Raw genomic sequence first — 13968 nt, forward strand, 5'->3', positions numbered from 1 at the left:
GGGGGTGGGGAGGGTATAGAAGTTACATATTGATTGACAGATAAAGGTGGTGCTGGCTTTCCTGGACTAGGGCTTGACTACCAAAAGGTATTAAAGAGCTTCTTCTTTTAGTCACTATGAGCCCTTTTGGCCTTTCAGGCATTGGGGTGAAAGCAGTTTCAAAGGCTTCCTTTCCTAGATAACGAAAAAGATACAAAGAACTTCAAGGACTCCTAGGTTAGTGGGTGGGACCTGTATCATTTCCCCTCCCTGTGTTGGTTTGCTGTACATCATACCTAACAGTTACTGTTTTTATTTACTGTTTGATTCTGTTTGCCTCTCCTTTGTTACAATTATGGGAAGTATGGACGTGAGAGATACTGGTATGTGGTTGTGTTATAAGGTCTTTGGTTTGGGTTTTAGGAAAATCTGGTTTTGTAACATGATTAAGGAAATATTTCCACTCTTTTTCCTTAGGTGTACTGTTCTTGTTCCCTTTATTTTGACTGAAAGTTTTTTGGGAGCGTAACAGATTTATAGATATTCTGATTCCATTGGGATCACAATGTAGTTCCTATTTTTTTTTAATTGCCCCCACTAATTCTAATGTGTTTATGTGATTTCTCTTTTATCTTTTTCATCTATGTGCCTTTTTGCCCTATGACTCATACCACATTTTACCCCAAATGATGATGCACCCACATCTGTTTGCCTTTTTTTTTTTAGCTCAACAGGAGCTATTTTTTGTTATCTTAGGCCTTTTGTACCTTTACATGGATTAGAGAGCATGGCAGTAATCATCTTGAAATTAAATGAAAGCTAGTAGCACAGGTAAAGTTCATTATGTAAAGGGAAATATTAGAAATAAGGCTCTGTTGTAGCTGGATTTTATTTTTCTGGAAAGTGAGCTGCATTTTGAGAACAAAATAGAAAATTCTTTTTAATATGTAATACCCTTACAAAAGTTCCATGAGATTTGCTTAATGAGAGAGATCACTGATTAAAATAATTGCTAATGTTTTACATTTGTTTAGCTGCAAAAGCAACATTAGTTATGGTTTTATACAGCTGATGATGCCCTGTAGATAAATTATTTCTTATAATTTTCATTATTCCCATGGGTAATTATTAGTGTGTAAACTAAATTGTTTGGTGTTTATATTGCTGTTTACAGAGAAGTAGACATATGAACATCTTACATTAAAAATATTACCTGTTGTAGATTTTAAAGGGATATAATTTGACTAATAATTATTTTACCCTTTTCAGCATTATCTGCATATCAGAGATACCACAATTTGCAGTCTGACTACTGGAAGGTTAGTACATACTTAAATACCTGTTTTGTTTTTCCATTTGTGGGCAAATAATGCAAAATATTAACCGTAAGTAAGGTACATGAAAAGGGGAGAAGGTATTATTTTGTTCTAACTATTTATCTGGTAAGTTCATGGTTGTGAATAAATGAATGGATGAAGGATGAGATAAAAGTTGACTCAGCCTGAAAACTAATGAGCATTCCTCTTTTTTTATGGTTTCTATATAATTGCAGCTTAGGGAGAATTTAAACTTAATTTTAGGACCTATGTAAATAAAGAATTATGTTTGCAAATGAATTATTCTCTTATTTACTTTAATGTGTGAAGTTAAACAATCACATTCAATTTTCATAGCATGTATAATATCAAGAGTGGTACAACTAGCTAAGTGAATTGCTTTTAAAAATATGTGAAAATACATCCACAGGATGTAACCTGTAACATTAGTGTTAGATTACTAAATAATTAAATATTATTTAATATTTATATTTAATAGTAACAATAAAAGTAATAGTAATATTAGTAAGTAATATTGTTAGAGAAACAATCCCTCACCAATGGGAATTGTGGCTCTCAATGCCAGAATTTGGTTAAAAAAAAACCTTTACCAAACTTTGCCAAAACACTTTAATTAAGTGGAAAGGAACCACTTAATTAAAAGTTATACAGTTTTAGAAAATTGGCAGAATTACACTACTAAATCTTACTCCCTGAGATAAAGATACACCCACAAACACACAGCCCTGCCCTCCCTTGTTTGTCCAGTGGGGACAGTCTCAGAGCATTGCTAGTCAGAAGTACCAAAGTCCAAGACCAAAAAATAAAGTCTGCTGCTCACTTCTCCTGGTACTCCCAGTAATCCATGCTCAACTAGACAGGTCTCCTGAGGTTCCCAACACCATCAGCTGTGTCTTGCCTCTCTAATACTTAATCCAGTATCATGGGGCAGCTCCTTACGGCTCACCAGTGAGAGAGAGTCCTTTCACTTTCCCACATTGTCCCCCATTATCTCACACTGTACCTGTCCCACTTGGCAGCCTTCCTTTTTGTTTAAATCCCAAACTGGAACCTCCTGCGGTAACTGCATTTCGGCTCCTCCCACAATATGCCACATCTGCTAGCACTTCCTTATTCTATGCCTTTCTTGGCTACCACAGTAAGTCTGGGCAGGCATGGCTCTGTATCCTGGAGATAACCATCTCAGGTACATCCATCATGGGTCAAAGTCATACCCATCTCCCTGAGCCAGGCAGACTATTCATTATTTCTGTGAGACTAACCAGCTGTGTCTGCTATGCCAAAAAACAATCCCTGTGTTACTGCTTTTCTCAGTCCCCAAACTAGGCTTGGGGCATTTTGGGGCTTCTCAGCCTACATGCCATTCTAAACTTCATTCCATTCCTATTATAACAGGAGGATTACTTAAATAGTGCTGTATGAATGAAAGGAAGAAATTAGGTTTTCCGAAGACTTTGAAAACAAATGTGTTAATGTCTAGTGTAGGTAAAAGCATTGCTAGTTTTTGTGAATTACTTATGGTGGATACAAACAATTAAAAATGAAGACTACTTAATCCAAAAATATTTGTGTAAATTTATGTTAAGGTGTTTTTTGGATGAGATAATTAAAACACAATAATACATTTATCACACATACACCAGTTTGAAGAGTACCATTCAATGGACATGCAATTACAAATTGTGTATCTATTACCATATTGAAATTTAAAAGTATTTTGTTTGTATTTAAAAGAAAACCCAGTATTGTCTCTCTCAGTTTTCCATAGTCCCCCCCAAATAACCAATAATATATCCTTTTGTTTCATAATGTTTGCTTAGATTTGATTTGCTTTTATTCATTTACCATATTTAATGTGCTGTGTATCAAAAGTATTTTATTTCTTTTATGGGTATAAATTCCAGTATATGAATATTTATTCATATTACATTTTTTTGTTAATGGACACTTGTATTTACTTCTCAGCCTTGATGAATTCTGTTGCTGTGAACACTTCTGCTCATATGTTTTTGAATACATATTTTTATTCATGTGTGTGTTTGTATACCTAAGAGTGGATTTTGTGAGATTACACAGTAATCTAAAATTGAATGGTCTGTGACTAATTTGTAACGTGACTGTACCATTTTCAAGTCTTATACCCAGTATATCAAGACCCATTTCTCAATCTTGACAACACTCAGTATTTATGCCTTAACAAAATTTTTACTATTCTATTGTGAAGTGATTTTTCACCAGTTTTCATTTTTTATTGCTTCATAAGTAATTATTTCTGAACATACTGTTTATTGTTCATTGTGTATTTTTTGAGAAACATCTGCATATTTCTTTCTACTTAAAATTTTTAATTGGTTTTATTAATTTGGAGAGTTACTTGTATTCCTAGTTCATTTGCAGGTGTTTCTTCCAATTCTTCTGTTTGTGTTTTGACTTTAGTTAGAGGCACAAAAGTTTAATGTTATGATTAACTCTCAGGTTTTTTTTTTTTTTTTGCTTGTTTGGGTGCTTGTGCTTTTGGTGACATATATTAGTTACCAATCCAAAAATCATTAAAGATCTATCACTATTTTATTAACTGAATTTATTAGGGTGACACAAGTTCTTAAAATTATACAGATTTTAGGTGTTCATTTCTATAATAAATTTGTTTCTGTATTGTATGTGTTCACCATCCAGAGTCAAGTCTCCCGCCATCATAATTTATCCCCCTTTGTGCTCTTCTACCTTCTCTCATACCCTTTTGTTCTGGTAATGACCATACTGTTTTTTTAGAGACTTTCACAGATAAACCTTTTACTCTTAGCTCCTTGATCATTTTGAGTTACTTCTTGTATATGGTGTGAGATCAAGTTCTAACTTTATTATTTCCATGTGACTATCTTTAGTTGTCCAGGTACTCTTTGTTGAAAAGAATGTTCTTTCTCCATCTGGATTGTCTTGACACCACTGTCACAATTCTCTTGGAATTATGATGTGTGAACTTGTTCTAACTAATAGAGCTAACTCCCAGTTCTGTTCCATTTCTAAAATTTCTATCCCTAGGCCTTTTTTACACAGTTTGCATCATGTTTCTTCATTTCTTTATCTTTGAGTCTAAATATTGTCTCACTCACATCATATACATATTTGAGTCATTTACTATAAATTATTTTTGTAATTTTACTTTTCAAATGTTCATTGTACGCATGTAAAATTGAGGCTGAGTTTTGTTTATAAATATTGTAATAGCAACCTTGCTGAACTCATCAGATCTAATAGTTTTTATTTTGTATTTCCTACATCATGATATTGGAAAATAAAGATAGCTTCATCTCCTTTTCTGTGGTTGTCCTTTTAGTGGTGTCAGTTATCCATGGTCTGATACTGAAAGAAAAATTTTTGAAATAAACAGTGGTAAGATTTAAATTATGAACCATTCTAGATACCACGCTGGTATCTTGTACTATTCTACTTTGTTTCACATAGAATGTGATTTTTCTCTTTGTCCACATATTCACTCTGTATGCACTACTTGCCTATTAGACACTTACTGGATAACTGTGTCAGTTATCAGAGAAAGTGCTATCCTTTAAGAGATAAGTGAAAGCTCTCAACTTGTTCTGATGAGGTTGCTAAGATTTAGTAATACAGCTTCTATGATTAAATTGTGAAGAAGGAAAAAGAAATTTAGTTTTGCTCTTGCACCTGAAACTGCAAAAATCATAACCACTTCTGAGAATATATTCAAATAAAGCAGAAACACTAATTTGAAAGAATAAATGCACCCCTCTCTTCACTGCAGTGTTATTTAAATTGATAAGAACAGATACTACACTTGATCTTAGCCAAAAGGCCGAGAAGTGATACACTACAGTGTTATTTATAATGGACAAGATCTGGAAGCAGCCTAGGTGCTCATGAGTTAGATGGTTGGATTAAAAAGCTGTGGAACATATGTACAGTGCACCATTATTTGTCCATAAAAAAAGATTAAAGTCATACCCATTGTGACAGTGTGGGTGAACCTGGAGAGTATTATGCTAAGTGAAAGGAGGACAAATACCATATGATTTCACTTACATGTGGAATCTAGTGAACAAAATAAATAAATAATAAAAAACATCATATTGAGAGCTGTCAGAGGGGAGGAAATTGGGTGAAAACGTGAAAGGATTAAGCAAAAATAAAAATAAATTTAAAAAACCCTAGGCACAAAGAACAGCATAGTGATGACCAGAGTTAAAAAAGCAGGTGGGGGTGGGGGCAGAGGGTAAAGCAGGGATATAAGGTGATGCAAGGAAACTTGACTTCGGGTTATGGACACATAATGTAATATACAGATGATATCTTAGAGAACTGTACACTTGAAACCTATGTAATTTTATTAATTGTAATGTCATCCCAATAAATTCTGTAAAAAAAAACAGGACAATAGTGAGGGATAAGTGTTTGGTTGAGATGGAAACGGTTTTTACATTTGTGGGTGGAAGACCTAAGCAGAAAATTAGTAGTGATTGAGCACTGTGTTCCTCCACAAAACATTTGTCTTTCTGAAACAGATAACACCAAGCTATTTACAGCAAGTAAGGCATACTTACATAGATTCAGGAGTAGGTATGTACTGAAAATTAAGTTACTCAGGATAAAAGAAACATTTATATAACACTTAAAACTGTTCTATTTCATTTTATTGTTATTAATCTTTTATTGTGCCAATTTGTAAATAAAACTATCATAGGTGTACAGGTGAGGAAAAAAACAAAATATATAAGATTTGATACTGTCTGGTTTTAGGCATCCACTGGGAATCTGGGAACATCCATTTCCTTGTTGATCTTCTCTTTACTACTTCTGTTTAAATTGAATATGAGATAAATGCCTTCAACTTGATGAATTGCCAGCTTTGGGGGTCACTTTTGCAGGGTTTTGTTTCATGTATTCTGGTATGTTCTGTTTTTTAGGTGAAGTTTCATTTATAATTGTTATTTCTCTTTTTTATAATTGTTATTTTTGATGACAAGATACTTTGTATTTTCATTTTCATACTAACTTTAGAGAGACATAATTGCTATATAACAGTGTAAGTTTGAATTGTACATATAACATTGTTTATGTTTAGGGTATATAGCTGATACATATTGCTGCATGTTTGACACTAGTAGTAGCTGACACCTCCATCATGTCATGTAATTAGTATCATTTTTTTGTTTTGGTAACATTTAAGATCTACCATAGTAGTATGTATTATATATGTAATACCAAGATAGATCCTTTTATTGTCCTTCTTTCTTTGTAGTAACTTTTTTGTATTGAAATGTTTTGGTAGATAATTAAGTTAGCCAGTCTAGAATTTGTATAATTACTGCTTTTATGATACAGTAGTCAGCCTTATTTGAGTAGGATAGGAGTATTTAGGAGCCCATTGGATGTTTGCAATTGTGAATACTAAACCCTTTCATACACTGGTTTTGTTTTTTTAAATAAATGTATGCCAGTGATAAAATTTAGCTTAAAACCTAGGTTAAGAAATTTAAAAAATAATAAAAATAGAACAATTATAACAGTATAAAATTTTATTTGAATGCAATCTGTCTGAAATTATATTCCCCTTTTACTTATGATATATATTTTTTAAATTTAATTGTTGATCAAGTACAGTTTTCTGTCTTTTACTCCCATCTCAGCCCACTCCCCCATGCTCCCCATCTCCCTCCCATTTCCATCCCCCTTAGTTGTTGTCCATGTGTCCTTTATACTTGTTCCAGTTTATGATGATATATATTTCTGATGTGTTGTAATGAAGTGAGGTGAATAACAGGACATTTTGACAGTGTTCCACTACTTGAACACAAGCTCATGTTGAAGAGTTGCTCGGATACAAACACTGAAATACCTCAGCAGTGGATCTTATAGCCAATATGGCTACCAAGTGACCAGTGAATAAGGAGTGTACATGAGGGGTAAGCCAGAAATCAGAATTACCTTCTGAAGAGTGGGTCCCTGATAGGCTTTTTCCACTAGGTGAGTGTTCTAGGAACCCACTTGTATCCATGTACCATCTGGCAATGTTATGAGAGATTGCCTTCCACGTCAGTGAATTGTTTTTGAAGACTCTATCAATGTAGTTGCCACGTCTTGGTGGGTGATTAACAAACACAGCTGCCCACCAAATACTGAGCATTCATCACTTTTTGACCAGTGAATGACATGACCCCTGTGCTCCACCCTCCCTATTCATGTAGCCTGGCCCCAAGCCACTTTATTTGTTTCCCTGATGAAAAAAGTTCTCAAAGGGAAACACTTTGTGAATAGGGAAAACCAAAAAAAATAGCAGAAGCACTAACAGGCATTAAAATTGTTGAATTGAGAAATAGTTTTGAGCAGTGGAAAAAGTGTCTTGGTGGGTGTACTTTGACGGTGACTTAAGTTTTTAAACATATAAGAATAAATACACAGTTTTTAATAAACAATTCCTGGGATTATGGGAGTTACCCCTGATGATGAAACTGAGAAGTGCAAACCATGGACAAGGGGGACTATTGCATATTAATACATTGCTTTTCATCTCTGAGAAATCGAAATGGTGGTTCTTAAAAATTCTTACCTGAGCACATGTGTTGATTTTAGAGAGAGGCAGGGATGTAAGAAACAAACATTAATTGATTTGCCTCTCTTGCCTCCTACACACCCTGCCCCCTCCCCTCCCCTCCTGGGCACCATCTGACCATGATTTGAACTCTCAACCTTTGGTTTACAGGATGTTGCTCCAACTGAGCCACATTGTCAGGATAAAATGTGTTTTTTCACCTAAGTTATGTCTCTTGAAAACTGTATATAGTTTATTTTATTTTTTTTGGTTTTGTAACCAGAAAACTATTCTTTTTGATCTTGTTTAACATTATTATTCATATATTGGATTTTCATCTGTCATTTTACTTTACTTTTCTTTTTAAAAAAATATTGTTTATTTATTTGTTTTTAGAGGGGGAAGGGGGAAAGAGAGAGAAGGAAAGAAATATCAGTGTGTGGTTGCCTCTCTCATGCCCCAATTAGGAACCTGACCTACTACCACCCTTGTGCCCTGACTAGGAATCAAACCAGTGACCCTTTGGATCATAGGCCCGTACCCCGTCAATTGAACCAAATAGGCTAGGGCTACTTTTATTTTCAACGTGTATATTTTTCACCTCTGTTCTTGTTTTACTGCCTTCTTTGGTATGAAACATTTTTTAAATTAATTTTTTTGTTTTATTAATTATAACTTTTAGCCTTATTTCCTTACTGATTGTTTCAGGGCTTACCATATATGTAAAGTTAAATGAATTTACCTTCATTTATACTAATATAATTGCCATGAGACGTGGAAATATAACCATAATACAGCTTCATGCACTTTTTATCCGTCTTTTGTTTTTATGCACATTATATTGATAAATACTGTAACCCCAACAGATATATTGCAGTATATACACTGCACTGTTTAATATTAACATGTACATTGCTGATTTTTTTAATTTAAAAAGGAAAGATTAGCCCTGGCTGGTGTAGCTCAGTGGATGGAACAAAGGCCTTCAAACCAAACAACCGCAGTTTGATTCCCAGTCAGGGCACATGCCTGGGTTTCAGGCCAGTCCCCAGCAGGGGACACACAAAAGGCAACCATACATTGATATTTCTCTCCCTCTCTCCTTGCCTTCCCTTCTAAAGAGAAACAAAATCCTAAAAAAAGAAACTGAAGATAACATAATTATTTTAAAAAAGGAAAGATTATATTTTTGCCTTTTCTTTTTGTTTTTGATCATCCTCACCCAAAGACATGCTTATTAACTTTAGATGGAGGGGGAAAGGAGGGGGAGAGAGAGAAAGGAAGAAAAACATTGATGTAAGAGAGAAACGTGGGTTGTTTGTCTGCCATATGTACCCCAACTTGAACTACACCCACAATCCAGGCATGTATCCTGACCAGGAACTTGAACCAGTGACCTTTGGTTTATGAAAGAATCCCACAAGCAACTGAGTCACATCAGCCACAGCTATTTTTTATTTTTCTTATGTTAGCTGTTTTAATTGCTGCTTCTGACTTTCTTCACTTATTCTTATATATTTGAATTGTTACCTAGAATAATTTCTCTTTTTTAAATTTTATTATTTTATTTTTCTTTCTCTTTTTTTCTCTCAATTTTTTAATTTATTTTTCAAGTAGTTTTCTATCACTCCCATCCCATCCCACCCCTGTGCTCCCCCCTCCCATTTCCACCCTTCTCAGTTGTTCTCCATGTATCCTTTATATAGGTTCCTCTAAATCCCTCCCCTATTTCCCCTGAAATTCCCTCCCCTCTCCCCTCTGGTCACTGTCAGCCTGTTCTCTATTTCAGTGTCTTTGGTTCTTTTTTGCTTTCTTGTTTGTTTTGTTGTTTAGCTTCCTGTTAAAAGTGAGATCATGGTATTTGTCCTTCAACACCTGGCTTATTTCACTCAGCATAATGCTTTCCAGTTCCATCCATATTGTTGCAAAAGGTAGGAGCTCCTTCTTTCTTTCTACAGCATAAAATTCAATTGTGTATATGTACCATAGTTTTTTGATCCATTCATTTACTGACACGCACCTAGGTTGCTTCCAACTCTTGGCTATTGTACTTTGTGTTACTATGAACATTGGGGTGCATATGTTCTTTGGGATTGGTGTTTTAGGATACAGTCCTAGCAGTGGAATTGCTGGGTCAAAAGACAAGTCCAATTTTAGTTTTCTGAGAAAATTCCATACTGTTTTCCATAATGGTTGTACCAGTCTGCAATCCCACCAACAGTGGACCAGAGTCCCATTTTCCCCACATTCTCTCCAACATTTGTTGTTTATTGCTTTTTTATGATAGCCATTCTCACCGGTGTAAAGTGATATCTCATTGCGGTTTTAATTTGCATCTCTCTGATAGCAAGCGATATTGAGCATCTCTTCCTGTGTCTCTGGATCCTCTGTATGTCCTCCTTGGAGAAGTGTCTGTTCAAGTCCTTTCCCCATTTTTTGATTGGGTTAGTTGTCTTCTTAGAATGAAGTCTGTGAGTTCTTTGTATATTTTGGAGATTAAATCTTTGTCTGAGGTATCATTGGCAAATATGTTTTCCCATACAGTTGGTTGTCTTTTTATTTTAATGCTGTTTTCTTTAGCTGCGCAGAAGCTTTTTTTTTTATGAGATCCCATTTGTTTATTCTTTCTTTTATATTCCTTGCTGTAGGGGATATATCAGTAAAAATGTTGCTGTGTGAAGTATCTGATATTTTCCTGCCAATGTTCTCCTCTTGGACTTTAATGGTGTCACGGCTTATAATTAAGTCTTTTATCCACCTTGAATTTGTTTTGGTGTATGATGTAAGTTGGTGCTCGAGTTTCATTTTTCTGCATGTAGCTGTCCAGTTCTCCCAACACCATTTGTTGAAGAGGCTATCATTACCCCATTTTATGTTACTGCTCCCTTTGTCAAATATTAATTGACTGTAGAGAGTTGGGCTTATTTCTGGGTTCTCTATTCTGTTCCATTGGTCTATGTGCCTGTTTTTATGCCAGTACCAGGCTCTTTTGATTACAGTGGCCTTGTAATACAGTTTGATATCAGGTATTGTGATCCCTCCTACTTTGTTCTTCTTTGTTAACATTGCAGCTGCTATTTGGGGTCTTTTATGGTTCCATATAAATTTTTGAAGTGTTTGTTCTATGTCTGTGAAATATGCCATTGGTACTTTAATAGGTATTGCATTGAATCTGTAAATTGCTTTGGATAGTATGGACATTTTGATGATGTTAATTCTTCCAATCCATGAACATGGTATATGTTCCCATTTGTTTGTGTCTTCCTTGATTTCTTTCTTCAGTGTTGTGTAGTTTTGTGCATACAGGTCTTTTACCTCCTCGGTTAGATTTACTCCCAGATATTTTATTTTTGTTTTTGCTGTATCAAATGGGATTTTTTTCGTGATTTCTGCTTCTACTGATTCATTATTAGTATACAAAAATGCCTTTGATTTCTGGATATTGACTTTGTAACCCACTGTTTTGCCAAATTCATTTATTAGTTCGAGCCGTTTTTGGTAGAATCTATAGGATTTTCCATGTACACTATCATGTTATCTGCAAACAATGACAGTTTTGTTTCCTCCTTTCCGATTTGGATGCCTTTTATTTCCTTTTCTTGTCTGATTGCTGTGGCTAGAACTTCCAATACTATATTGAATAGAAGTGGTGAAAGTGGACAACCTTGTCTTGTTCCTGATCTTAGTGGAAAAGCTTTTAGTTTTTGCCCATTGAGTATGATGTTGACTGTAGGTCTTTCATATATGGCCTTTATTATATTGAGGAATGCTCCCTTTATTCTCACTTTGCTGAGTACCTTTCTCATAAATGGGTGTTGTACCTTATCAAAAGCTTTTTCCGCATCTATTGATAGGAGCATGTGGTTTTTGTGTTTGCTTTTCTTTATGTGGTGTATTACATTTACTGATTTGCGGATGTTGAAGCATCCTTGCATCCCTGGGATGAATCCCACTTGGCTGTGATGTATGATCTTTTTGATGCATTGTTGGATGCGATTTTCCAATATTTTGTTGAGGATTTTAGCGTCTATGTTCATCAGCAATATTGTCCTGAAGTTTTCTTTCTTTGTTGTGTCTCTATCTTGTTTTGGATATAGGGTGAGGCTGGCTTCATAAAAAGAGTTTGGGAGTTTCCCATCATTTTGGATTTTTTGGAATAGTCTGTGAAGAATAGGGGTTAGCTCTTCCTTAAATGCACTGTAGAGTTCTCCTGTGAAACCATCTGGTCCAGGGCTTTTGTGTGATGGGAGTTTTTTGATTACTGCTTCAATTTCATTTGCTGTTATTAGTCTGTTCAGGCTTTCTACTTCTTCTTCATTGAGTTTTGGATGATTATATTTTTCTAGAAATGTGTCCATTTCATCTAGGTTTTCAAATTTCTTGGCATACAGTTCGTCATAGTAATTTCTTATAATCCCTTCTATTTCTGTGGTGTGTGTTGTAATCTCTCCTCTTTCATTTCTGATTGTGTTTATTTGGGTCCTCTCTCTTCTTTTCTTAATGAGCCTATGTAAAGGCTTGTCTATTTTGTTTATCTTTTAAGAAAACGAACTCTTAGATTCATTGATCCTTATAATTGTGCTTTTGGTCTCTGTGTCATTTAATTCTGCTCTGATCTTGGTTATTTCCTTCCTTGTACTTTCTCTGGGCTGTCTTTGTTGTTGTTCTTTGAGTTCTTGCAGACATCGGGTTAGGTTGTTTGTTTGAAATGTTTCTATTTTCTTTTTTTAAAATTTTTTTTAAATATATTTTTTAAAGGTTTTATTTATTTATTTTTAGAAAGGAAGGGAAAGAGAGAAGGAGAGAAATATCAATGTATGGTTGCCTCTCATACATCCCACACTGGGACCTGGCCTGCAATCTAGGCATGTGCCCTGACTGGGAATCGAATTGCGATCGCGTGGTTCACAGGCCCATGCTCAATCCACTGAGCTACACTAGCCAGGGCGAAATGTTTCTATTTTCTTTAGGTATGAACTTCCGATAGGTTTGAACTTCCCTCTCAGGACTGCCTTAGCTGTGTCCCATAAGTTTTGGGTTATTGTAAGTTCATTTTCATTTGTTTCCAGAAACTTTTTGATTTCTTCCCTAATTTCAGTCTTGACCCATTCGTTGTTTAATACTATACCATTCAGTCTCCATGATTTTGGGTGTTTTGGGTTTTTTCCTTTGGGGTTGTTTTTTATTTCAGTCCCTTGTAGTCAGAAAAAATGCTTGGTATGATTTCAAGTATCTTGAATTTGTTGAGGCTCGTTTTGTGTCCTATCATGTGGTCTATCTTTGAAAATGTTCCATGTGCATTTGAAAAAAAATGTGTATTTAGCTTCTTTGGGATGAGGGCTCTATATATCAGTGATATATATATATATATCAGTCAAGTCCATTTTATCTAGGGTGTTGTTTAGTGCATCTATATCTTTGTTGGTATTTTGTTTGGAAGATCTGTCCATTTTTGACAGTAATCTTTTGTGATTGTTGATGCTTTCAAGATTTTCTCCTTGTCTTTGGTTTCCTTCCTTCCTTTCTTCCTTCTTCTGTTTTCCCTCTCCTTCCCCCTTTCCTCCCTCTCTTCTTCCCCTTCATCCCTCCATTCCTGCCTGCCAGCCAGCCAATTTTCCCTCCTTCTTTCCTTCCTGTTTACTCTGTGTACCTATGAATCTTTTTGTTTATTTCAGTTGGAGTTATTTAGGTTGTTCATGTGTATATGAAAGGTTTTCTTTCTGAAGTTTTCATTATTTTTTATTGGTGTTTGAAATGTTTTTTCTTTACTATCCTGTCTTTTGGCATTCCCATACAGATGTGTTGGTAAACTCGATGGTGTACCATATTCCTCTTTATTCTCTTTTCTCTCCCTCTCCCTCTTTTTCATTTTGCTGGTGGCGTGTAATCTGTCATACAAATTTATTTACTCATTCATTCTGCCCACTTCAGATATACACTAACTTCATTAGTTACTAGAGTCCTCTAACTTCATTTAGTTATTTTTAACTTCAGAATATCCATTTGATTTCTTAAAATAATTTTTTTGCATTTGCATTTTTATTTGGACAGACCTTACCACCGTAATTTGTGTATTTGAAATGCTTT

The 13968-nt window shown here is 34.9% G+C and overlaps 1 protein-coding gene and 1 pseudogene across 5 annotated transcripts in view; one reads left to right on the forward strand and one right to left on the reverse strand.

Annotated features, from left to right (window-relative positions):
• Positions 1-13968, forward strand: part of LOC119000751 (lysine-specific demethylase 6A-like) — a 209031-nt gene that overhangs the window by 20293 nt on the left and 174770 nt on the right. For all 5 annotated transcript variants that reach the window (XM_037065878.1, XM_037065882.1, XM_037065880.1 and 2 more), the window contains exon 4: positions 1249-1298. In XM_037065878.1, coding sequence (XP_036921773.1) covers positions 1249-1298 — 50 coding nt within the window. The remainder of the gene's footprint in view (positions 1-1248; positions 1299-13968) is intronic.
• On the reverse strand, positions 4982-5160 carry LOC119000756 (uncharacterized; annotated as a pseudogene).

This window comes from Sturnira hondurensis, unplaced genomic scaffold, assembly GCF_014824575.4.
Source record: "Sturnira hondurensis isolate 20B ecotype Veracruz unplaced genomic scaffold, ASM1482457v3 Scaffold0016273, whole genome shotgun sequence".
Taxonomy (NCBI): Eukaryota; Metazoa; Chordata; class Mammalia; order Chiroptera; family Phyllostomidae; genus Sturnira; species Sturnira hondurensis.